Here is a 24995-nt window from a genome sequence, read left to right on the forward strand (position 1 = left end):
GTCAGTGGCAGTCTCTGACACATGCTCCTCTAGGCTCCCAGTGGGCAGGAACCCTGGCTACTGGCACTCCGGCAGCTTTCGGCTCCCTGCAAAAAGCCAGGATATGGTTCTGGGCCAGGGCTGGGTGTGTGCCCCTAAGTGTGCTCCACACCCCAGCCCTTTTCAGGTGCACCTTCTTGGATGGCCCTGTCACCAGTGTGCTGCTTCTGTCACGGTCAGTGTCATAGGGATCCCTCACAAATTTCATGTGCATTGTTGAGCAATGAAACCCAAGTCTGTGCCAGGCCCTGGGTGCCAAAGGGAAGCAAGAATGGCTCTGGGAGCCACACCCTGCCTGATGTCCAGGTGCCCTCCCTCCTATGGTGTCCAATGGGTACTGGCTCCTGAGAACTCCCCTCCCCTCTTTACTTCTCCATTGTGGTTTGTGACAAGGTGCTTCCAGGAAGAAGGTTTCTCCACAGGTGGCTGTTAGAGCTAGTTGAAGCTCACCTTCTTAAGGGTCAGAATTAAAAAAAAAAAAATGTATAGCCTGAATGTAGTAACAGTAAAGGTTTATTTTTTAAATAGAGGAAAAGCTGCTCAAATTTCACCACCTAAATACAAGGTGCTCTGTTATATCACTCCAAGGGCAGCAGAGTTTGTCAATAGCCTATGTGGTCTAGACCGTGGCCACGGGTGCCTGGCCTGGGCCCAGGCCCTCCCTGCCACCTGGGCCCAGGGCACGATGTGGGCTGGGGATGCTGATGCAGCTACCAGGCAGAGACCGCCATCCCATGGTACACCTGCCCCTTTTTGATCAAGTAGATGACCCTACCTGAGCACCTCACATAAGCCAGTTCTCATTGCCAGCAGCAAGCAACAGGGTGGTGAGAGCATTTGCTTTGCTTGCTTTTCATCTATAGGAGGAAGTCTTCTCACTTTCACACTGCCAGGGTTAGGATTGGGCCTCCTGGCTGGAAAGTGCTGTGTGGGCTTGTTGACGCTTCTGACCCCCTTCCTTCCACTGATGTGACCTGTGAGGCTCATTCAGCCATGATAGTGGATGCTGTGGGTGAGGCGTGTTGCCCATGTCTCCTGGGCCTTTTCAGTAGGCTTTTCACTCATTCTGGCATCACTCTTTCTCTCTCTCTCTCTCTCTCTCTCTCTCTCTCTCTCTCTCTGTGTGTGTGTGTGTGTGTGTGTGTCTTCAGACACATCTGAGCTCTCTTTGGATTAATTCTTGATACTCTGCTTACTTTCCATAAGAAACATGTTCCCATGTTATCTTTGTATGTGAGCACACACTTAGCCTGAAGCACTGGGAGGCCTTCATCTGCATCCTGTTTCCCTGCCTCTTGTGTGCCTAGCACAGCACTGGACCCAGAGTTGTCCAGGATGTATTTGTTGAGTCACGTTTGAAATGTGTCTCTTGAATCAAACACTAGAAATCAGGTACATTTGTGAGTAAGGCGTTAGTGACCCTTGTAAGACACCAGCCCTGAGCAGACTCCTGGTTGCTGTCACTGAGCTCTGAGTGGATGCCTGTGCTCTCCTTTCAGGGGAGCATGGTGTCAAGATCAGATGTGACCTGTTTTTCAGTCATTCAGTCAGCTTCAAGCTAGACAGTGTGAGGCTCTGGGGAGGCATCTTTGCATAAGTACAGTGGGATGGGTGATATCAGAGACGTGGGCACACAAGACTCTGCAAACCCCACCTTGGGGCCAGGGAGGCCTGCAGGAGGAGGTAACACTGAGGTGACACTGAGTGGAGTCCTGAAGAATGAGAGTGAGTGGGGGAGGCAAGGGAGAGAGTGCAGACTGTGTCCAGAAGGAGCAGCAGTGAAGAGGTAGGAATGAAGAATGAGGTGTTCCCAGTGGTTGGTCTCAAGGTGTGAGGCCAGGAGGGGAGCTAGGAGGAATGGCAGGACCGGTGGGAGGTGGCCTCAAGTGCTGTGCTGAGCAGCTTGGCTCTGTCTTGCTCAGATTCTTTCCTTGGCTGGAAGAGCTTAATGTGTACTTGATGCCTGCATGATTTTGCTTTGGGGAACTTGGGACTTTAGTCCTCAGCCCCTCTGCCCTGCCGCAGCAGGCTCCAGCCTTCTCCCAGCTGCCACTGTAGTTGCAGTGGAAAGGGTCATTAGGTTGGGGGCAGGAAGGGGCTCAGCTCACCGTGGCAGACAGGCTTCAGAGTTGGTGCTGGGCTGCTTCTCTGGCCTCCTCCATGCAGGCCTTGCCAAACTCCTGGGTGCCCAAGAGGCTACCTTACCCTTGAGGCTTCCCTCCACCCTCTTCCTTCCATCCCTCCTTCCTGGTCCAGTCATCTTCTGTAGCCCCTGCAACCCAGCTTGGGCTCTCCTATGTGTGAGCTCTTGGTTCATGCACAGTGGCAGCAGCAGCCTTGGAGAAGGATGTCAGGTAGGCTATGGGCTGAGGTGCTAAGTGGTAGATCAGGAGCAGTCCTTTGTGTCCTTTCCTGGCTGTTTTATTCCATGGTGGTGGTGGCCATACCCTCCCTCTGTGGATTGCCTCCCCGTGCACCTGCACAGGCCTGGGAGGCAGGACAATCTTATGCTGCCATCCAGAGGGGGCCCCAGAGTCCCGTTCACAATCCCCACTATCTGCAGCCTCGTGGCCCCTCTGCTGTGTGCCAGCTGGGACATCCTGCTTCACAGGGGAGGAGACTGGGAGGTTGTAGAGGCCTCAGCCAGCAGGGGCATGCCTCCTGCTGCTGGGTCTGTTGAGCTCAGCACCTGTCTACCAAGGTCACAGACCTAGCTATGCCTGTCACCTCACTAAGACACCTCTTTTGCCGGTGGTGGACCACTACTGAGGTGACTTTCTTTTTCTTTTCACTCACAGGAAAAACTGAGGAGTCCTTGGAGAGCACAGAAGGCTTCCGGGTCACAGAGCAAGGCAGCCAGAAGCCTGCTGCAGACCTCCCAACCTCTGCGTGCATTGCTGTCAAAACCCCAGCATCTGCACCTGCCCTGTGGGACGGGAGAAAGAGAGCTGATCCCCCCGCGGAGCCAGCAGCCTTTCCCCAGGGGCTGCCAGCCGGGGCAGAGGAGCAGCGCCAGTTCCTTACGGAGCAGTGCATCGCCTCCTTCCGCCTGTGCCTCAGCCGCTTCCCCCAGCACTATAAGAGCCTCTACCGACTGGCCTTCCTCTACACCTACAGCAAGACCCACCGGGTGAGTGAGCTGCCCGCCCACACGGGGCAGGAGAGAGGAGTGATCCTCCCAGGGCCCATGAGTGTCTGAGTGCTGGTGGACAGAACAAACCCAGCTGGCAATTGCTCAGGGTCTTGGGTAGTGGTGCATGGAAGGGATAGGGTAGGAGAGGTGTGGCGGGGGGGTGGGTTTGTAAAAGTGTGGTCCAGCTTTCCAGGTGAGAGTTGATGGGGACCATGGATCAGAGCAAGGAATCAAGGGAGGAGCTGGTATGGGGGCTGCTCCTGAAGCAGGATCTGAGGCTCAGGTACCGGCCGTGGGCTGAAGGATGAGGACCTGCTCTCTCAACAGCTCTTGTCTGTGAGGGCCGGTGGAGTGATACTTACTCCACTGACCGGCTCCCTCCCTGCTACTGTTTACCTGTCCTTAGTATGACTTTGCAGACACATCCCCCAAATGCCTTATAAAGCCCCCCCCCCCCACTCCTCTGTCCCAGGGCCTTGCTACAGGCTCAGTCCCCTCCAGACACATCTTACAGAGAGGCCTTCTCACCATCATCCTGCCCCTGGGCTTGCCCCTCCGTGCAGCTGCCATCTTCACAGCCTCTGTTACATGGGGGTTGGGGGCTGACAGCCTCCTCCAGCTCTTTTTGGAAAGCAGATGATGTAGCGATTCTTAACAGCTGTGCCCCAGGCTTAAGAGCTCTCAGGGGCTTCCCAGCCGGACTGCTTCTACTGGCATGTCGCATCTGTGCAGGGAGTGTGGCATGTGTGCTCTTCTACTCCCTCCTCACGCACCTGGGGGCACTGGAGAAAGTGCTCCTGGTCATGGCGCCTGCCCGCATGGAGCTACATTCTAAGCTACGTGCAAACAAGCAAATTAAGCTAATCCCATTTTGACACATGCTACAAAGAAGGTAATGGTGTACACACAGGAGTAGGTAGGGGTGCTGCTGCAGCACCATGAAGGCACCCATTAAGCTGAGACCTGTAGGGTGGCCTTGGGCACAATGGGAGTCAGCGGGCAGGTTGGACGACAGGGAGAGAGCCCAGATCAGGCAAATTGCCTGGGCATGTGGCAGTGCTGGGTAAGCCAAACTGGTGTGGGCCAAGGCCAGAGAGGGCCAGGGTGGTGGGGTTACCCAGGGACAGCCTTTGTAGTCTGGCTGTGGTCTCTGGTTTTGTCTGGCTCAGAAACTTTTTTCTCCCAGAGACCCCCCCACTGGCCCCTTGCCCCTCCTCACCAGCCTCTGTGGGACCTCTGAAAAACCAGGAAGGGCAGTTGGCTGGAGAGATGGAGCCTGGCTTGGTGCTGGTTACATGGCTGGAAGTTGTCACTTGACAAAATTCTGTTTGGGGACTAGGCACAGGTAGGTGCCCTGTCACAGTTGTGATTGCCCAACACACTCATGTGGCTTGGTTGATTTCTGTTGGAGCAGAACAGAGGAAGCTGGTGTCAGCAGGCCTCAAGAAGGAGGGGTCTGGTTCTGGGCTTTGTCTCTGCTTCAGGGCACCTGGCTCCTCTGGCTGCCACTGAACCGCCTGAGCCTGGTTCCCTCACTGCTCAGTTTTGCAGTGGACCTTACCTCTGGTGCCCTGGGCCTTCTGGACCCAGGCAGACCTGGGTTTTAAGAAAACTCCCCTCTGCAGCAGTCTCTGGGGACTCAGCCAACATTGCCCCTGCCCCTGACCATGCTCCCGCGCTGCTTTGGGAACTTTTCTTCTTCCCTCTTTTGAGAGCAGTGGAGGCCAATGCAGGAGCTTCCGTGAGTATTGGTTGGAAGGGAACATCCATCATCTGGATCTCCTCTCCCTACTTGGGCATCCCCCTTTTCTCATGCCCCACAAAGCAGCTGTGCAGCCCCTTCCAGCTGTGGTCAGCTCTTAGTAGGACTTGGAGCTTCCTGTGCTGAGCTCAAAACCTTCCTCACACTGTGGCAGGTCGTCTTCTCCAGAAGCAGATGCTGCGGCAGAACTTGGGGTACAAGATGCCTACTAGGGATCAGTCCCTGTGGAAAGGAGGTGAAGATGTGAGATTGGATGGAGGGAGAGCTGAGTTGCAATGCAGGCCCCAGAGCCCCAAGCCCCCAGCCCCGGCTTCATTAAATGGCCGTAATCTGAGCTCAAAGGAGCTGATGCATATAAAGGGTCCCACCTGGTGTGAAGCTTAGCCTGTCATTTTCACAACCTGTCCTCTTGCTGGATGAGTTTTTTAAAAGTGGGAAATATTATCTCCGTCAAAATTAAAAATTAGAAGATATCCACAGTTCTGGCACCCTAAAAAACTATTTTGTGTGTGTATTTGTTCTCAGCTCTCGTGCACACACGCTATTGACTGTCACTTCTGAGGTTCTAGATGGGGTCTTGTTCTCTCTCTACTGCACATCTGATACCTGGCTCAGGGCCACATACTGGGGGGTGACAGCCTGGCATCAGCTCAGGTAGCTAACATCACCCTGGCCCAGTTGCTCCACTGCTACCCCCCCCCCCCCCCCGCCCCACCATTAGGTCATCCATGCTCAGTTTGCTGTTTTGGTATTTCTGCGACTGTCCCCAGGTCTTATTGTTCACCCTCTAATGGTCTGAGGGGTGGGTGCCCCCCAGCTTATCCAGCCTTCCCTGGTCATGGGGACAGAGGCTGCCTTGGCTTCCTTCCTGGAAAACCTTCCCATAGCCATCACACTGTTTCTGCTGGCTTTTCTGTTAGCTGCATTCCCAGGTTGGGTTCCTTGGCTTTCTGAAATGGAATGCTGGTCTTGATTATGAGAGAGACCCCTCCTCTCTTACATGACAGTTGTGTGTAGATGCCAGATATGTCTCAGGAGCTCTCTAGGCTGCCACACCCTAAGCCTTGATGCACCCCGGGTGGCTCCACTGGCTCTTGCTTACTTGACTTAGAGACCTTTGCTGAGCAGCAGGTGTCACCCCAGCTTGAATGGCATGTTGTTGGCACCTCACTACACTGAGAGCTTGAATCAAGGCCATCCCTGTCTGGGGCATGCTGTTGTTTTGGGGGCTGGGCGTGGTTCTGCCCAGGCCCTGGGTTTCAGGGGGATCAGGGTATAGATCTAGGGGACATGACCAGTGCTTTCAGTGACTAATGTGGAACCATTAGCTGATAAGCAGCGACTGCTTTCCAAACACAGCTGTTTGGTAACAGATACTTCCCACTGAGTATATTTAACAGCAGCACATTTCTTCATGAAATCCGCCTGTGGGCTTGGCAGTGGCATTTTCCTGTTGCCATCTCATGGCTCAGTGGCCAACTGGTTGAAACATCCATCATCCCTGCCTTCAGAGAGGCCCCAGGGGCTCTGCAGGTTGACTCCAGATCCTTTGGGTCTTTTAAGCAGCCCCCAGCTGAAGCTCTGTTCTGTTCAGAGGCCTCCCCACCCCAGGCCTCTACAGAGAAACTATCCTCAGGACACAGGGAATCACTTGCTTTAGCTGTTGGCAGCAGGTTTTCTGGAGGAGGGAGAGGAAATGTGGGCTCTGAATGTGGGTTCATCTAGGTTCACATACCAGCTCTGGAGTGGGGAGGATTCTTCTCTTGTACTCGCACAGGATTATTGTGACAATGAGGTGAGGGGTTGGGGCCCTTCCCATTGGGCCTCTCATCAGGACCCCAGAGCCCATTTCCTCAGCATCTTCTATGGCTCCTAGACCCCTCTATTAGGCCTTCTGAGGGCTCGATCATTCCCTGAGGGACCTTTGATGCCTGCCTAAGGCCGCCCTCCTGCCCAAGCTGGCTTTGCTGTGCATAGGCTGACCCCCTGGGCCTCCCAAGGCAGGCCTCCTGCTAGCCTACACCAAGGGCCAGGGCACCTGAGGAAGCAGAGCTCCCTAATGCTCTCCGCACCTTAGGGAAGATCACACATGCTGATGGCCGTAAGGGCCTTAAGTCTAGCTATTATATCACTTACAGTTTCCAAGATTACAGTCTCCAGCAGGACTTTGAGCCCCAAACTGTCAGTCCATGCTCAGAAAAACCTGTCTCCTAGAGTCCACATGAGCACCCCAGGAGAGAGACTACATGGCATTGGGAGCTTCCATCGTGAGGCTTCTGAAATTCGCTAATGAGAGCCAGAAAGAAGGCTGAGGGATGGGCGCCCCATCCCAATTCCCCCCACCCACTCCCTGTGGCTCAGCTGGGAAACTGAGCCCCATGCTTCAGCATCTCTTGCTTTGAGGGATCTGGGACAGAGTGGGTTATAAGATGGTTCCTAGAGCCAAACAGTCTTGAAAAAGAACAAACTTGGAGAACTCATACTTCCCAATTTCAAAATTTACTGCAAATATACAGTAATCAAAACTGTGGAATATTATTCAGCCTTAAAAGGAAGGAAATTCTGGCATGTTATAACGTGGATGAACCTTGAGGACACTATGCTCTCACTGAAATAAGCCAGACACAAAAAAATCAAACACTCCATGACTCCACTTTAGATGAGGCATCTAAAGTAGTCAAAATCAGAGAGACAGAAAGTGGAATGGTGGTTGCCAGGGGCTGGGGGAAAGAATGGGGAGTTATTTAATTAGTACAGAATTTCAGTTTTTATAATAAAGTTCTAGTTGTACAACCATGTGAATATACTTAACACTACTGAACTATACAATTAAAAATGGGTAAGATGGTAAATTTTATGTGTTTTGAACCACAACTGAAAATAAACAGTGTAGTATTAGCCTAGGGATAGCTGTATGGATAATGGAATAGAACTGGAAGCCCAGAAACAAAGGCATACATCTATATGGTCAGCTGATTTTTTTTTAAGATTTTATTTTTATTTATTCATGAGAGACACACACACACACACACACACAGAGAGAGAGAGAGAGAGAGAGAGAGAGAGAGAGAGAGAGGCAGAAGCCAGAGACACAGGCAGAGGGAGAAGCAGGCTCCATGCAGGGAGCCTGACGTGGGACTTGATCCCGGGTCTCCAGGATCAGGTTCTGGGCTGAAGGCGGCGCTAAACCGCTGAGCCATCCAGGCTGCCCTGGTCAGCTGATTTTTGACAGGGGTGTCAAGATACTTCAGTGGAGGAAAGGACAGTCTTTTTAACAGATGGTGCTGGGATAGTACAAAAGAATGCAGTTGGACCCCTGCTTCATACCACCTACAAAAATGAACTCAAAATGTCTCAGAGAGTTCAACTTCAGAGCTAAAACCTGTGAAACTCTTAGAAGAAAACAGATGTCACTCTTCATGACCTTGGACTAGGCAGTGGTTCCTCAGCTATGACTCCCAAAAGCACAGGTGATAAATAATAAATAAATAATAATAAATAGGGCACCATCAAAATTAAAAACTCATGCTTCAGAAGACATTATTGAAATGAAAAAATGGGGGATCCCTGGGTGGCGCAGCGGTTTGGCTGGCGCCTGCCTTTGGCCCAGGGCGCGATCCTGGAGACCCGGGATCGAGTCCCACGTTGGGCTCCCGGTGCATGGAGCCTGCTTCTTCCTCTGCCTGTGTCTCTGCCTCTCTCTCTCTCTCTCTCTGTGACTATCATAAATAAATAAAAAAAAAAAAAAAGAAAAAAAAAAGAAATGGTCCACAGAAAGGGAGAAATATTTACAATCACAGGCAGGCACATCTCATTTTACTGCATTTCATTTGATTGTACCTTGCAGATACTGTCTTTTGTCTTATTTATTTATTTATTTATTTATTTATTTATTTATTTATTTATTTATTTTGTTAAGATTTTATTTATTCACGAGAGACACAGAGAGAAAGGCAGAGACATAGGGAGAGTGAGAAGCAGGCTCCCTCTGGGGAGCCTGATGCGGGATTTGATCCCAGGACCCCAGGATCATGCCCTCATCCAAAGGCAGACGCTCAACCACTGAGCCACCCAGGCATCCTGCAATAAAGTATTTTTAAATTAAAAGTATATACATTGTTTTTTAGACATGATGCTATTGCACATTTAATAGACTTAGTATAGCATAAACATAACTTTTATATGTGCTGGGAAACCAAAAAGTTCATTTGGCTCACTTTATTTTGGTATTCACCTTATTGTGGTAGTCTCGAATGCAATCCACAGTATCTCTGAGGTATGCTTATATGTGGTAAGGGACTTGTATTTAGAATATATTTTTTTAAGGGATCCCTGGGTGGCGCAGCGGTTTGGCGCCTGCCTTTGGCCCAGGGCGCGATCCTGGAGACCCGGGATCGAATCCCATATCGGGCTCCCGGTGCATGGAGCCTGCTTCTCCCTCTGCCTGTGTCTCTGCCTCTCTCTCTCTCTCTCTGTGACTATCATAAAATAAAAAAAAAAAAAAAAAAAAAAAGAATATATTTTTTTAAAAAACCTCTTATGGGATTCTTGGGTGGCTCAGCGGTTTGGCGCCTGCCTTTGGCCCAGGGCACGATCCTGGGGTCCCGGGATCAAGTCCCACATTGGGCTCCTGGCGTGGAGCCTGCTTCTTCTTCCTCCTGTGTCTCTGTCTCTGTCTCTCTCTCTCTCTCTCTCTCTCTCTTTCTCTCTCTCTCTATCATAAATAAGTAAATAAATAATCTTAAAAATAAATAAATCTCTTACAACTCAATAATTAAAAGACAACTCAATGTAAAAGTGGGCAAAGGATCTGAATAGAAATTTCTCCAAAGAAGATATACAAAAGGCCAATAAGCACAGGAAAAGGTGCTTAACACCATTTTCCATTGGGAAAATGTGAGTTCAAATCACACTGAGATACCACTTCATACCTCCTACTATGGCTAGAATCAAAGATTTCGGCCTCTCCTCCTGGGGGTCGGGGGTGCATGAGCAGCCACTGCCTTACTGACAGTTCTGCTAGGGCAAGGGAGTTGGGCACTGGGGCTATGTGCCCCCTGCTTAAAGGCCAGGGTTTGTGAACACTGGTGGTACTTTCCAGAGCTAGTTTCCTCTGGGGAGCCTCTTGTTTAGAGTACTGCCTCTCCTAAACTTACTTTGTTTTGTGCTCACTGCTGGATCTCAACTTGGGAAATGTTCTTCACATTCTTTGCTTCCCATTCTTGGGGTATGGTCCTCCTAGGTTACTCAGTGTCTTAAGAGAAAGGTCAAGAAACAGACTCCAGTGCTGCACTGAGACTACTTGGCTGGGCCAGCTCCTCAGTGTTGTTTCACCCAGCATGCTGCCCAGCAGGGGGAGCAGGAAACTGAGGCTGTGAGGGGACAGCAGCTTGTCTTGAAGCCCTTGGGGAGGAGGTAGCCAGGCCTGGGCCTCCTGAGGCTCAGATGTTTCCTCTGTCTCTGCTCTCGAGGTGGGGGGGACCAAGGCCTCTAGCCCAGGCCCTTCACCTGGCCAGGTAGATGGATGCCCAGCTTCTTGATAAAGCCACATGGCTGCTGATTGGCTATATTGGACTAGAGTGAGGAAATGTTTACTGAAAGTACTTGTGTGAGAGGCTGGAGGTTTAGCAGAAGCAAGGCTGGCATACCAGCTCCTGTGGGTGCAGTGGCCACTTAGTAATTGGGCTGCTGTTGGTCAGTGTGGCAGGAGGTAGGCAGTGAGCCAGGGGTGAATGGCATCCCAAGTGAGGAAGGAGAGGAGAGGAGAAGGGCCTGTTCTTTGGGAGAGACCACCTTCCTGGGGCTTGGCGTATGGCCAGCTTCTGGCCCATGGGCTGGGGCTCTGCTCATCTGGCTCTAGCACTGCCTACATCAAGGCTTGGCCTTTATTCAACCTACACTTCACCAAAAGGTTTTCCTCCCACCCTCCAGGGCAAGTGTGAGCCTTGCTGGCTCTGCTGTGGGATGAAGCCCACCTTTTGTTGTGTGGCTTTTCCCCCTCTGACCTGGAACCGCTCTCTGACACAGTTATCATCCAAGTTATCACTGAGAGGTGACACTCAGGTGAGGATTGCTCCGGAGCCTATGGGGCGTGAGATGGAAAAGGGGCTATCAGTCTGCTCTGATCATAGGCCTGGCCCTTCCCCAGACCCTGTGATTAGAATGTGTCCCTCTCCCACCACTTGTCCTCTTGCCAGTGTGCATGCTGGAACCTGTCCACCCCTCCCAAGTGCCGGCTCCCAGCACCTCACTCAGGCTCGGCCAGCTAGACAGCTGGCTTCCAGTTTCAGTCCTATGGATAGATTTCTTAAATTGTCAAGCGGGGATAATGGCACCTTCATTGTAGGTTGTAGGTTTTACTGTGAGGAAAAGTGAGTTAATAGTGCTTTACCAGCTGGGAAACATGCATACTGATGACGAGAGCAGCCTGTCTTGCAAGCCCCACATGCATGCTGCTCTGATGGGAGCAGAGGCCACTCGCTGTGAACAGTGCTCTAGACCAGCTGCTGGCCTCTGTCCCTGTCCCAGTGTACTCCTGGAGGCAGCTGCACAGCATCATGGCCAAACCCTTTTGCAGTACATCCTCCTAATGGTAGGTGACAAGGCCCTGTCAGTGTGGCATATGGCTGGATAGTGGCCTCGCTGCTCCAGCCCAATCAGACCCACTTCTCTGACCCAGAACCTGTGCGGGATGAGCCCAGGCCCCAGTGTCTGTTTAGAACTTGTTTGATACAGAGCTGCCTCCTGCCAGGTGAGTCCAGCAGGGCTGCTGCCACCTGTGATCTCCAGAGAAGCTGCTGAACTTTGACTTCAGGGTCCGCTTATGCTCTGGTGTGAGCTTGAGCAAGGGATGGGCCAGATGGGCTGTGAGTCCCCCTTCCTTACCCATTGTGGGTGGTTCCCTACCTGCCTGTGCCATCAGCTCACATCTAGAACCTGCAGAGTCAGGTTAAACAAGAACCCATGAGGATGGGCGGGTGTGACAGAGCCACCCAAGGGTGCAGCCTCGGAGACCCTGCTGCATACACATGAGTGAGTGTCCTAGGAGCAGGTGGTAAGCTGTGCGTTCCATGCCAGACGGCAGGACCAGGCATGACGAGGGCATGCCGGCCACGCGGCAGGGCGTTCCCCCATTCCTTCAATCCCTGCTCTCTTTCTGTATACCCAAAAGGATGCTGTGCCACAGGCTACCCACGCAGAAGCCCTGGGCTGCTGCTGATCCTCGCAAGCCAGGTTCTTATCAGGCTTTGTTTGTAAAATGAAACTACAGATTTCTCTCAACTTCAGAATCTCAGTTATACATTTCAACGTCTGTCTACAACATGGTTTGAAGATTTCGCTGTGCCTTTGGGGGTCAAAGGAGGGGGAACAAATGCCCCCGCTAAAGGCCCATTGCCTTCCTTGTTCTATCTTTGGGAAGAGGTGAGCTATGGATCCCAGCAGTTTGAATGGGTTGAGTACTCTACTGGCAGTAGCCATTACAAATTGTACTGCATGTGGAAGAAACTACCACCACCTCCTCATCCCACAGACCATGGTACGGCTGAACCCCTGTATTAGTGTCATCCTCTACTGCCCACCCTGCCCCCGCCAGCATTGTGCCTATGCATCTCTACGGGTTCATTCATTCAGCAGCTGTCACCTGCATTGATACATGCGAGGCCCTGCCTGAGGGGCTGGCATATACTGGTCTGCACAGCAGAGCCCCCCCCACCCTTGAGTGCACACAGAGGGGAGGGAGAGTAGAAGCATACCTAACGGAGGTTAGTGATGCATCCAGAAGAAAGATAAAGCTGGTAAGGGTGTGCAGTGGGGGGAGTGTGGTTCTTTAGGCAGGGAGGTCTGGGAAGGCCTCTCTTAGCAAAGACCTGAAGCAGGTGAGGGAACTAGCCAAGGTGATACCAAGAGAGGCTTCTGGGTGGACAGCATGGGTCACGTATGTGCCTTGAGATAGGAATGGGCCTGGCAGGACTAGAATCAGCCAGGAGCCTGTGTGACTGGCTGGGCAGGGAAGAGAGGGGAAAAAGATACATTCAGAGCTCCTGAGGACCTGGGGAGGCAGGGAGGAGCTGTGGCGCATCATTCTGAGGTTAAAGCTACCACAAGATTGTACATGAATGCCTCGGGCTGCTGTGTGGAGAGTGAGAGGTTTGCCAGTCAGGCCTTCGATGGCTCCATCCAACCACTTATCCAAAGAGCCTTAATAAAGGGATTTTCAGTGGCCTGGGTGGACATCTGGAACCCACAGGGTAGGTGTGGTGCAGGGTCCTTGGCCAGCCCCAGGGCACCTCTACATCAGGCTACCTGTCAGAACTTTCAGTCCTTGGTGGCCGACCCTCGGCACCAGAGGGAACTTGGGATAAATGCTCGGTCTCATCTTTGCCCTACTCTCTGCTCTCCTGCTGATGCTTCTTGCTGGTCAAACCCACCCAGCAGTCGGGGTACGCCCCAGGCCTGGCTTTTCGAGTTGGTGCAGGGAGGGTAGAGGAGGAGCAGTGGCACACTCTGCCAAGTTCAGGGGCAAGGCTGGGTCCTTCAAGAAGACACGGGCTGTCTCAGTTTGGCGGGGGAGCAGGCTGCATGGGTAGGGGCATTCTCTCAGAGGTGCAGGTGAGGACCTTGGTGCATTTGTAGACAGGTGCTTTCCCATCTGCTATCTCTGGCATTCTCCAGCTGACCCTAAGAGTGGCCTGATGGTCACTACCACCTCCATCCTCCCAAGTGGGCCTCTGAGGCCCCAAGTGGTTATAGGACTCCAAGACTGCCAGCACTCATTCATTTATTCTTTCAGCAAAACTTGAGTGTGTACTGCTGCATGCCCATGTGGAGAACTGCCAGGCAAACATGGGGCTTCTGAATCACTGTTTGGAAGAAAGAATAGAGAAAGATGTCTTAAAAGATAGCCTTTGAGGGCATCCCGGGTGGCTCAGCGGTTTAGTGCCGCCTTCAGCCCAGAGCGTGACCCTGGAGACCCAGGATCGAGTCCCACATCGGGCTCCCTGCATGGAGCCTCTGCCTGCCTCTCTCTCTCTCTCTCTCTCTCTCTCTCTCTCTCTCTCATAAATAAAATCTTAAAAAAAAAAAAAAAAGATGGCCTTTGTGCTCCAGCCTGCCCACACATGAGCTCTCAAGCAGTTCCTTTCCCAACAGCTTCCTTGGGTGGGGAGCCCAGGATGAGGGCTCTGCCCCAGCACTCCTGCCTCCAGTCCTGGGCTCCATCCCCACCACGTACTGCTGGCACCTTCCTGCCTCAGCACCTCAGACTGTCCCGCAAACCCGAACACTGCCCATTCCTTTCACTCCTCCCAAATATTTGTCACAGCCCTTCCATGGACCCCATACTGGTCTAGCCCCATGTGGAGCCACCTCGTGGGTCTGACAGACAAAAGGGGGGCAGACCACAAAGCCGTCACAGTCAGCAGGGAGTCTATTAAGGTAGCCGTGAGGCTGTGAGGACAGTATTGAGCAGCAGGTGGGAATGGGGTGAGATGATGCTAGGCCGAGAGACCTGCAGGGCCATGGTGGGGGCAGAGGCAGGAATGGCTGCAGGGCTGCGCGTGATGGGAGAGGGGAGGGAAGGAGATGAACTTGCATGTGTGTGAGTGAACTGAGGTGTGGAGCTGGCTTTCAGTCTGAGGGAGCTGAGGCCTTCAAGCGGAGGAGTCAGGAGGGTCCCTCTGCCTTATGCCAGGATAGGAATGTCCAGGCGAAAGGAAGTTGGTGGAGGACATCAAGGTGCCGCGTGCTTCCAGGGATTCTTCTCCCTGTCTCTCAACAGGACTCTGTCCTCCTTCTGCCCCTTGTTAGGGCATTTAGTGCATTCTGCCCTCTGTCAGAGGAGGGTTTGTGCACTAAGCTTCAGGGGCCCATGGATCCCAGGAAGGATTGGTGCCGTTAACTGGCAAGTGGCCCGGTTGTGTTTCTCCCATTCCCAGAGATGACGGTAAGCTGAGGCTCCAGGCCGGTGGCATGGTGACAGGTTGCTCAAGACCTGAGACAGGACTGCCTGAGAGCTGCACATAGATTTGTAAAATGACTTGCCCGCCCTGGGATGGGGGTGCAGGATAAGAACCCAAGCCTTGGAGTCCTTCAGGTCTGGGCAGGAATGCAAACCTGGCTTGCTGCTTCCTGGCTTGGGGGATTCAGGAACCCCCCCCCCCCCCGAGACCTCTCTGAGGCTGTTTCCTTGTTGGTAAACTGGCAAGAATACAGGATGAGGAGTGATGTGCTGTGCTTAGTGCAGGTGGTGGTGTGTGTCTCACCTCCCCATATCATGAAGCTGCAGAGCAGACTGCATTATAGGTGCACCATGGTGGGTCAGCTCCCCATACCCCTCCCCTCCCCTCCCTGGCACTTGTCAGTTTTCTGGGCAGGTTTCCTTGTCCCTGTCAGCTCCCATCTGGGGCCTCAGATATAAATTAGCTAAGGTCTTCCATGAGCTGTCTGGACGCTTTGTGCCATAGCCATCGATCGGATCTCTCTGGCGGGCCTGGGAGACGGCTGAGGAGCCCTGCTCTCTGCTGGTGTGCGGGGGCCAAGTCTGCAGGAGGCTAATTGACAATCCTGATCGGGTTTGGCAGGCCAGTGCTTTCTGCACTCTTCTCAAGTGGCTAGTTTTCAGGTCTCTAAGAGTGCTGGGACCTCTCCCACAGTCTCCTCCCTCTGTGGTCCTCCACCTTCTGTCTGACTGTTCTTGTGGGAAGGGCTGTCTTGGTGCAGGTGTCATGGGAGAAGCTGCAGGGTTATGGCAGAAACCGAAGCCCTACAGGGATGTGTGTTCCTGCCCCTCAGCCTTGGGGCCTAGAATCGGACATCTGGCTCAGGAAGCAGAGTCTCCCACTCTCTCTACTCTGGCCATGACACTCTTCTCTCTCACATATCCCCAGTCACACGGAAGGCACGTTTTCTTGTTCTTATGAAAGTAATGGCCAATCCTTAAAAAAAAAAAAAAAAAAAGAAAGAAAGAAAGTAATGGCCACCTCGGAGATGCCTCTTTGAGTCTTGTTTTCCTACCCCTCTCAAACTGCTGCTAACTGGATACTTCCCTTAAGTCCCAAAGGAGCCCCAGAGGGGGCTTTCATGCATGCTCTAGGGATACCCCAGTTCAGTGACAGCTGTGTGCCAGTCATAGCTTAGTTGTCATATCCCCTAGGAGCCTCGCTGACCTCCTTAGGCTGGACCATAGGTGGGTGCCTTATCTCCATGGTCGTGGTCAGGTGGGCTCACCTGTCATATTCAAAGTGCATATATCGGTTCTTCTGTCTTGTGTCACTTTCTGTGAAGGTCCCTCCCCTTCATGGATGATTAGACTGGCAGCCTCTCACATCTTGCTTGAGAGAGACTTTGAACCAAATGGCACTGAGACCAAGGGATCATGGCTAAGTACTGATAGAGGTTGTGAGCATCTCTCCTGGGCTGCTTGAGTGGTTGTCCTGCTTGCTGGAGGTCTGAGGCTTTAGCTTCTCTTTGGATCCTGTGTCCCGGGGCCCTGAGGAGCCCTGACCAGCTTGAACTAATCTGAGTTAGATCTCATTCCTTGTAATGAAGCACACCTGATCCACCCTATTTCCCTGCTCTGCACTCAGTTTGTCCATGGCCGACCCTCCCTCCCCTGGTAGAAGCACTGGTCAGGCTTGTAATCAGCCTTAAGAGGCTTCTAAGTAGACTGGTCTGGGAGGCAGGGTCTCTGAGCCAGACTGTGGGACGCTGCTCTGGACTTCGGAGTGTGAACTGCAAGTTGATCCCTCATTGCACTGGAGCTCAAAAGTTGAAGGCTGGGACTGAGTAGTTCGCTGTTCTTCCTGTGTATAGGGCAGAGTGGCCCCTGTGCTCCCTGGCTGAGGACCAGGGACTGTTGCTGCCTAGGTGACTCCTCTCCTCTGTTTCTGCCTCACCCATGTAGGGGCAGAGAGGAGGTGCCTTGGCCTTCAGGAAGCCTCATCATTCACCATGAATGACTATGGCATTAGTCCCTGAGGTGCTAGAAAGACTTGAGAGTCCTGGAGAAGTAATGTCTCAGGAGATTGTAGCTGTGGCTGCACCTCCCTGACAGTCACTGAGTCTTTGCGAGAGCAGCCCCCACACGGCCTTTGGTATGATTCCTTCTCTGTGCTCGCCTTGCTGTTTTGGTTGGAGTCTGTGAGAGAGGAAGAGTCTCAGTCTGCTTCTGATCTCAGCATGTCAGATGTGTCTGAGCAGGTGTCTGGGCTCAAGGAGGGCTCTGAGCGAAAAAGCAAGCCTCCTGAGTGCAGGTTTAGAGGGGTCAGCTGTGTAGAGGGCTGTGGACAATATGTGCCCTCTTGTCCAGCTGGGTTTTTCCCTGCTGTCGTACATGCTGGGCTGCTCATGGCCCTCCATCCCCTACCCCTACATTAAAGCTGCTTAGACCAGGCTGGGCTGCAGCCCTGCCGGGCAAGGGCAGCCTTGACTTTACCGGGCCTCAGCCTTCAGCCACTCTCAGAACCGTGTCCCTGTAGGAAATGGCCTTAGAGTCTCTGCCAGGCTTAATCATCCAGGCTTCCCCCAGGAGATGATGTTCTCCCTTGGGCTTTCACAGAAGAGCTAGCTTCATCTGCCGTGAGTGTGTCATCCAGAAGATGCATGCCTGAAAGTTTACCTGTCTCCATCCCAGAGGGACCCTCATTTCTGTGTCCCACCCCTCATAGCTTCAGGGTCCTGCCTGGTGCTGGGTGCAGAGCAGCCCTCAGTTCCAATAGCAGCCCCTTGGGCATGTCCCTCTGTGCAGAAGCTCGGATGCAGGCCAGCAGGGGCCCCCAGCCAGCAAGCCAGGGAGCTGGGGCTTGCACTTTTGCCAGAAGTTGTGACTAGGGGGACTATTTCTTAAGTTCAGCCTGACCAGTAGTAAGTACAGTGGGAGCAGGTGAGACAGGTTTGCAGGCTGAGACGTGAAAAGGCATTAAGCAATTGGGACACGAGGTGATAAAGGCCTGGCACCAAGGGTGAGAGAGATAAGGAAGGGACCTGGACGGGAGTGGAGAAGGAGTACTGATTGGCTGGGGGGCAGGATGGGGGAATGGGCGCTGTGGAAAAGAGGAGCTGATGTTGGGCAGTTCAGGTTCCAGTACTAACTCTGCCCCCTGCTGGCTTCTCCCTTCTAAGGCAGCACTGTCCCAGGTGCTGGGTGGTGAGATGGTCCTGGTGTGGGAGCCTCCCTGGGAAAGACCTGAGATGGGAAGGTGGCTGACCAGGCAGCTGGTGGGGAAGGGCTGCTCTCTGAGTCAGTGAGAAGGTCCCAGAGAAGGCCAAAGGAGCCAGGCCCATACCTAGCCTCTCAGGCTGCCCCCAGGTCCCACTTGGGGTAGGAGGCTTTTGTTCCCACCCTACCAGGCCCCTGGGCCTGGATTCCAAGAGGCATGGTTGCCCAGGGAGCACTGGCCTGAGCACTGTGGATAGAACCCCCCCTCCCCTCCCAAGCACTTAGGCCCCTGGCATCCTACAGAGACTAGCTCTTCCAAGCCTAAAGTGGCTGTCTCCCAGCTGCGATGAGTATTGCTAACATCCTGACAAGTCAAGGCTGACCCTTTGGGCCAGTGGGGGTCCTCCTGACAGAAGGCAGGGCGCTAGGTCCACATAGCAGATTTTCAAGTGGGGGTCCCTATCTGTGCCCTTCTTGGGCAATCTAAGGCCACACTCTCCTAAGTCAGCCAGTGCTAGGCAGGAAATCAGTTCCGGAAATGTACCCCACAGCCAGATGATCAAAGCCCGCAGCCAGAGCTCCCTGGAGCTGCGGGATCAGTATCTGCAGGAGCCGCTGCTCATCCCCGCTCTGCCAACGCAGCCAGGAAGGAGGGGACTGCCTCCCTTCCCCGTGGGCGCCGTGAGCTGCCCACACACTCACTTCCAACCTACTTCTTGTTTCCCCAGAACCTCCAGTGGGCCCGCGACGTGTTGCTAGGCAGCGGTATCCCGTGGCAACAACTGCAGCACATGCCGGCACAGGGGCTCTTCTGCGAGAGGAACAAGACCAATTTCTTCAACGTGAGTACTTTGCCTTGTTGATTTCCGAGGCTGCTTGCTGCACTGCTTTGCGCAGGAGGCGCGTGCGAATGGCCCCCTGGGCGGGCGTTCCCAGGACCACGGCTTTGCGGCATCCTCAGAGGGCGGGCAGGGTGGCGCAGTCGAGAGTGCGCCAGACTCGGGAGTGGGGCTGTGCCTGCTGAGTGACTAATGGCAAGTCGCTGCCCCCTTCTGGCACTGGTTTACCCCTCTGTGGGGAGAGGCATGGATGAGCTCAGTGTGTTCTCTGGAGCCCCAGATGTTCTAGGGCCACAGCAAGCAGTAGTGAAGGGGCTCTAGGCCCATGGTCTGCTTCTCCTGGTGCAGCTCCAGGTGCCCCATGTGGTCTTGAGCACCTAGGAAATTCTGACCAAAGGCAGGTCTACTGCTTCAAAAACAAGTTTGGCTTGAAAGCCAGTGCTAGGCTCTTAGTACCCTTCCAGCCTTGACATTCTGTGTAGGGTAGAGACCCACCCGTTGGCCAGGACATGGCCTGTTACCAAGTCTGTCTGCTTTCTATCCTGGGGCCCCCTAAAACCCACATCTACCCTTCCTGGCCACCCCACCCAGGCCCAGCCCTCCGTCATTTGCTCTGTCCTACACAGAGACAGCTGGTCCTTCGCTCTGCTCTAGCAGCAAGTCCTCATCCACCCCTCCCAGCACAGCCAGTTCCCAGCTGGGTAGCTTTGGCAAGTTACCCAGACCCTCTGAGCTTTGGTTTCTTCTCTGTTTTCCCTGATTCCCGGTTACATGTAAGGAAACTGAAGGGTAGAGTGGGTCTGCACAGAAGCTGAGGAGAGCAGGTATTGGGTCTGGAGGGGTGTGTCAAAGGCTGGTTCTCAAGGCACATGGCAATGGGGGCCTCCCCACTGAGAGCCAGCTAGGCAGTGAGGTGTCTGGGTCTGTGGCTCTTCTCTTGTCCCAGGCTATGACCTTCTAGTGGCCAGGCAGGGGCCACGGAGCCTAGGAGCTCTGCATCTGCCAGCCCTCTTTCCCTGTGGATATTTTATAGACAATCAGTAGATGTAATCTGTAATCAATCTACACAGTACCAAGGGTTTGTAGAAAAAGAGAAGTTCCCTCCTATCCAGATGCCTAGGCCACAGCTACCATCCCACGGCCACCACTGTCCTCATCCTGTGTGTATCCTTCCAGAAGGTGTCTGCCTATTTATAAGCCAGGGCACAAAAATGTACACAAAGGACAAGTACATGTGCTTCTGACTTGTTTTTTTTTTTTCACTTAAAAATATATCTTGGTATCTAGGAACTGGTTCATTGTTTTTGGTAGCTATATAGTATTCCTAACATATGGATATGTCACAGTTTACCTACCCATCCCCTACTGATGGGCATTTAGGTGGTTTCTAGTCTTGTTATTTCTGTTTCATATATATACCTTTGCTATGTGGGAACCCATTCATAGGATAAATTTCTAGAAACAATTTCCTAGTCAAAGGATTTGTGGTGCCTTTCAAGTTTTAGAGGATAGTATCCTCCAAAGATCCAGCCCACATTCCCAAACTTAGATTCATTTTTTTCAGACTTCTATACTTTTTATTATTTAACTGTTTCATATATGCTCTTCAGTAGGTGAGAAATGCTATAGTGTTCCATTTATTTTTAGTGGGATTGCCCATGATATGACATTAGTAGTTTTGATTTCTTCTTCCATGTCATTTCAACTCATGTTAATTTTCTTATTAGATTATTGGTCTTTTTCATATTGATTTATAAGAACTTTTTATATATTAATGAAATGGGCTTTTTGTCAGTGTTGTGCAAATTTTTTTTTTTTTGCAGTTGCTAAATTGAAGTTAGAGCCAGGCAGCTAGCTAGTTTCCCTGAGCTCCGTTATAAAATGAGCTACTGTTATTACCTGCCTTGAAGAGTAATTATAGAAATCCAGTTATATAATGGGGTAATGACCCTAATTCAGGCTCTGGCACATGGTAGATGCTCAAGAAAATAGCTGTTGAGTATTTGCCCTCAGAAACTATGCAGTAATGTTGGAAGGAGAGAGCCAGCCTCCCTCTCTTACTCATGGGTGGAGTGCTTACCCTTCCTGATGATAGAGTTTAGGAGACCAGCACCTTCAATGCCTGTAAACCTGGGGCACGTCTGAGCTGGCAGCTGGGTGCTCCAGGCCCCTTCCACATTGGGCTCACTCCCCATAGCGGCTCCTGTGATTTCTGAGGCCTTCCAGAAAATGAATTCTGCAGAAGGGCAATCAGGCTGTGCCTGTGAAAGAGAAGGCTAGCAGACCCCTGGATGAGCCTGGCACCTGGGCAGCACCTCCCTGTAGCCAGAAGCCCCTGCAGATATAGGCCACCCAGCCTGGACTGGATAATTTGGGTGCTTTACCTCTACTGTGTCACCTGTTTATTTCTCCATGCTTCCCAGTGACCTGCTGCCTTTACCCACCTCGGGCCCTCTCTGGCCCAAGTGCTGGCCACCTCCACTTTCTCAGTCTTCTCTTTGGAGGTAGGTTGGGGCTCCTCAAGCTTCTCCAACCCAAGATGTTAACCTCTGGGAAGAGGCCAGACAGACACTTGCACCCCCGTTTGGGAAGTACCCAAGTGACAGTTGCTCCCAGCTGCTTGGTGACAGGATGGCCCTTGCTGAGCCCACCCCACCCTGTCCTTGTCATTCCTGCAGGAAGACTCTCAGGGTGGACACTCCTCCAGCCCCGCCTCACACCCAGAGAATGCTGACCCTGTGTGCTCTTAGTACACAAATTTGTCTAGCAGATTTGACCAAGTGTGAGGAAATGGTTTCCTGCCATGTTTACAGAGGAGCATTTAGAGCCCCCTCAGCTGACTCTGCTGGGATAGGGCCATGGCACTGACAGCTGGGGCTATCGGTTGGGAGAAGCAGCCTGACTCTTCTCCTTTCCTGTGTGCTTCAGCCTGGGGTGGGGATAAAGGCACAGGGCTGTGTTGGTCCTTGTGAAGAGGTATAGGGAAGGTGAGGACAGGGGCACTGTGCAGCCTGGCCTGCCATCTCTCAAGTCCCCACCCTCCTAGGCTACCTATGCTCCCATCTTTGGTGTCACTCACCCAAGAGGCTGTCTGGACAGCCTCCCTCATCATCCTCAAGGGCCTGAGCTAGGGGACCCTCCTATTATTTTTTAATGACAGTTTCTAAAAAGTGTGTGAGTTATACAGGGCCACATTGTCACTGCACACAGTCCAGACGCACAGTAGAATGCAGGCATGCTGCAGCCTTCTCAGAGGTGCTTCCGTGTATGGTTGGGCTGTTCTCCTTTCTCAGGTGTGTGTACAAAGTCAGACAAGCTTGTTGTGCAGCTGTTAGAACTTGTATGTGTGTGTACACACACACATGCTTTTCAGCACCTTGGAGTTTTTTTCCCTCTTTGCCATTAACTTGTCTTCTATGTCACTCACTCGTTCTTCCACCTCGTTAACCCTCGTCGTTAGGACTTCTAGTTTGGATTGCATCTCATTCAATTGATTTTTAATTTCTGCCTGATTGGATCTAAATTCTGCAGTCATGAAGTCTCGTGAGGCCTTAATGCTTTTTTCTAGAGCCACCAGTAGCTGTAGAATAGTGCTTCTGAATTGGCTTTCTGACATTGAAGTGTAATCCAGATTTTGTAACTCTGTGGGAGAGAGGGCTGTTTCTGATTCTTTCTTTTGAAGTGAGGTTTTCCTTCTAGTCATTTTGCTCAGTGCAGAGTGGCCAGAAACAAGTTGTATTGGAACACGGGGGAGTATCACTGGTCCCTCTAGCTGGTCTTCTGGGGGAGGGGCCTGTTGCGCTGATTCTCAGGTGTTAGCACTTGGGGGAGCTGCTCTGCCCCTGCCTGCTGCCAGGCTCAGCGGGGGTTGTTTACCCCGTGGGGCCCCAGGAGGAACAGCAGCAGTTGCTATGGCAACTCCTGAAGCCTGGAGTTGGAACTACGGGGCTCGGGGCTCTCGGTTCTCTGTCCGCAGGGCCTGGAGGCTCCGGGGCGGGGCCGCTGATCTGCTCAGCTCGGGGCAGGAGCGTCCTTGCTGTCCTGGGCCCTCCCGGCCTCTGCCTGTCCCGGGGGGAGGCCGGATCCTGGGCTGTGTCCCGGCGCCCTGTGCTCCGGGGCCTGTGTTGTTGGATTTGCGCTCCCGCCCCGCAGCTCCCTCCCTGGAGCCGCTCCCGAGCCCCTCCGAACTGCTCCGGTGCGCGCTGCAGCCCTTAGGGAGCTCGGAGCACTCTCCTGCGCTCGCAGGTGTCTGTTAGTGTCCCAGGGAGCCTGAGGGCATCCCCGCTCTCCTGGGTCCTGCTCCAACTCCCTGCGAGCCCCTTTCCGCCCGCCCGGGAAGGTTGGTGCAGCTCCTGCTCCTCCGGGACGGGGCTCTCCTGTCCTGGGGACACTCGCCCCGGCCTCAGCCCGGCTCCTCGCGGGGCCCCTCCCCCTCGGAGGCCTTTTGTTCCTTTATTTCTTTTCCCCGTCTTCCTACCTTGATAGAAGCGCGGACTTTTCTCACTGTAGCATTCCAGCTGGTCTCTCTTTACATCTCAGGCCGAATTCGTAGATTTTCAGGATGGTTTGAAGGTTATCTAGGTAATTTGGTGGGGACAGGTGATTTGGGGACCCTGCTCTTCCGCCATCTTGCCCCTCCCCCCACCTTGGAGTTTTTTTTAGCTGACATTAAGTCTGAGAAGTTTCCCTGTGAGGAACACAGGCCATCTCTCTTTGGAAGCTGCCATGCACTATTGTGCTGTGCGAAGGCCACAGTCTCCTTGAGTGGGCACATATGCGGGCCTGTCTTTGTGCTCACAGGCAGGCTGCACGGGGTCTCCTTGTGCGCACCGTTGTGCCGTGCACCTCGTTGAGTCTCTAGCTGTCCCGGCCTGGCCCAGAGAGGTGCTCACTCTTTGTGTGTGCCATCGTACTTTTTCCCTTACAGGATGGTCTCCAGGCACGTCCTCTAGGTCCAGCCAGTGGTGGCTGCTGCAGTGTCCCTGCACAGGGTACAGGCAGGCTGGTGGTGGAGTCCCACATGCATGTGTAGGGCATGCCCGTGTAGGGCCTCTGTAGGACACCATGGGGGCACATGGGAGAGATGGGGAACTCTTGAGGAGTTTGGGTGTGCTGGAGGGGGGCTCCCATGGAGGGCCAGTACCATTCAGCCAGCAAAGGGCCAAGAGACAGTGAGCAAAGTTAGAGGCACCCTCTGGGGAGCTCCTCATGGCTGGGTCATGCCTAAGGTCATGCTGGTTGAGTCTTTTCATGGGGAGGGTGAAGGGCCAGACAGAGGGATGGATGCTGAAGGCTCGGTAAGTGTGACTGGGGCTCTGATGTCAGCTTTCCTCAAGGGAGCTCTTGCACGTGGGGTTTACCGGGCCTGCTGCACAGCTGGCTGGGGACCCGTAGCAGCGTAGACGTGGCATGTAGCAGGGCGCAACAGTGTGGTTAGAGAGAGAGGAATGAACTTGGCACAGCTCCAGTCCTACTGTTCCATAACTTGACTGAGAAGGAACAGTTCCCAGCCCACCCCCTTCCTCTGCCATGGAAAATCCCTGCTTGCGGGCTATCTGCCGAGCAGGTTGGAGCTCCTGGGCCACGACTCATGTTCCTGAGCAGGCCGGAGCCCCAGCTGAGGGCCCCATTACCTCAGCCCTTTCCCACCAGGCAGAACAGTCTGGTCTTTGCCAAAACAGAGCCAGAGTTGTTGGACGTTGCTGGTTGAGGTCCTGCAGCCCTCCCTGCCCCAGCGGGGCCTGGTCTGGGCCCTGATTCCTGTTCTTTCACAGCATCGGGCGGGCCCAGCGGAGGCGTGTGGCTGTGTGATTCAGAGGCGGCTCCTCAGGCCAACTATGCAGAGCAGGGAAGACAGGGAGGCCCAGGGCTGGGGATATGGAGTGGGAGTTGGGCCCGGAGACATGTGAACCCTCCTGAGCCAGTGCCGGCCCTGAGCGGGCTGCAGAGTCAGGGAAGCCAGGGGGTTATCCCTCTCTGGGTGGAGTGGGGCTGGGAAAGCAGGCTTCAAGCATATGGTAGAGACTAAGGTCTTGTCTTCGAGTGCCCAGAAGCTTCTACAGCATC

General features: G+C 53.2%; 1 protein-coding gene across 4 annotated transcripts in view; it reads left to right on the top strand.

Annotated features, from left to right (window-relative positions):
- CABIN1 (calcineurin binding protein 1) overlaps window positions 1–24995 on the top strand; it is a 154415-nt gene that overhangs the window by 87805 nt on the left and 41615 nt on the right. For all 4 annotated transcript variants that reach the window (XM_055322045.1, XM_055322048.1, XM_055322047.1 and 1 more), the window contains exons 28-29: window positions 2838–3169; window positions 18819–18932. In XM_055322045.1, the coding sequence (XP_055178020.1) occupies window positions 2838–3169; window positions 18819–18932 (446 nt within the window). The remainder of the gene's footprint in view (window positions 1–2837; window positions 3170–18818; window positions 18933–24995) is intronic.

This window comes from Nyctereutes procyonoides, unplaced genomic scaffold, assembly GCF_905146905.1.
Source record: "Nyctereutes procyonoides isolate TBG_1078 unplaced genomic scaffold, NYPRO_anot_genome, whole genome shotgun sequence".
Classification (NCBI taxonomy): domain Eukaryota; kingdom Metazoa; phylum Chordata; class Mammalia; order Carnivora; family Canidae; genus Nyctereutes; species Nyctereutes procyonoides.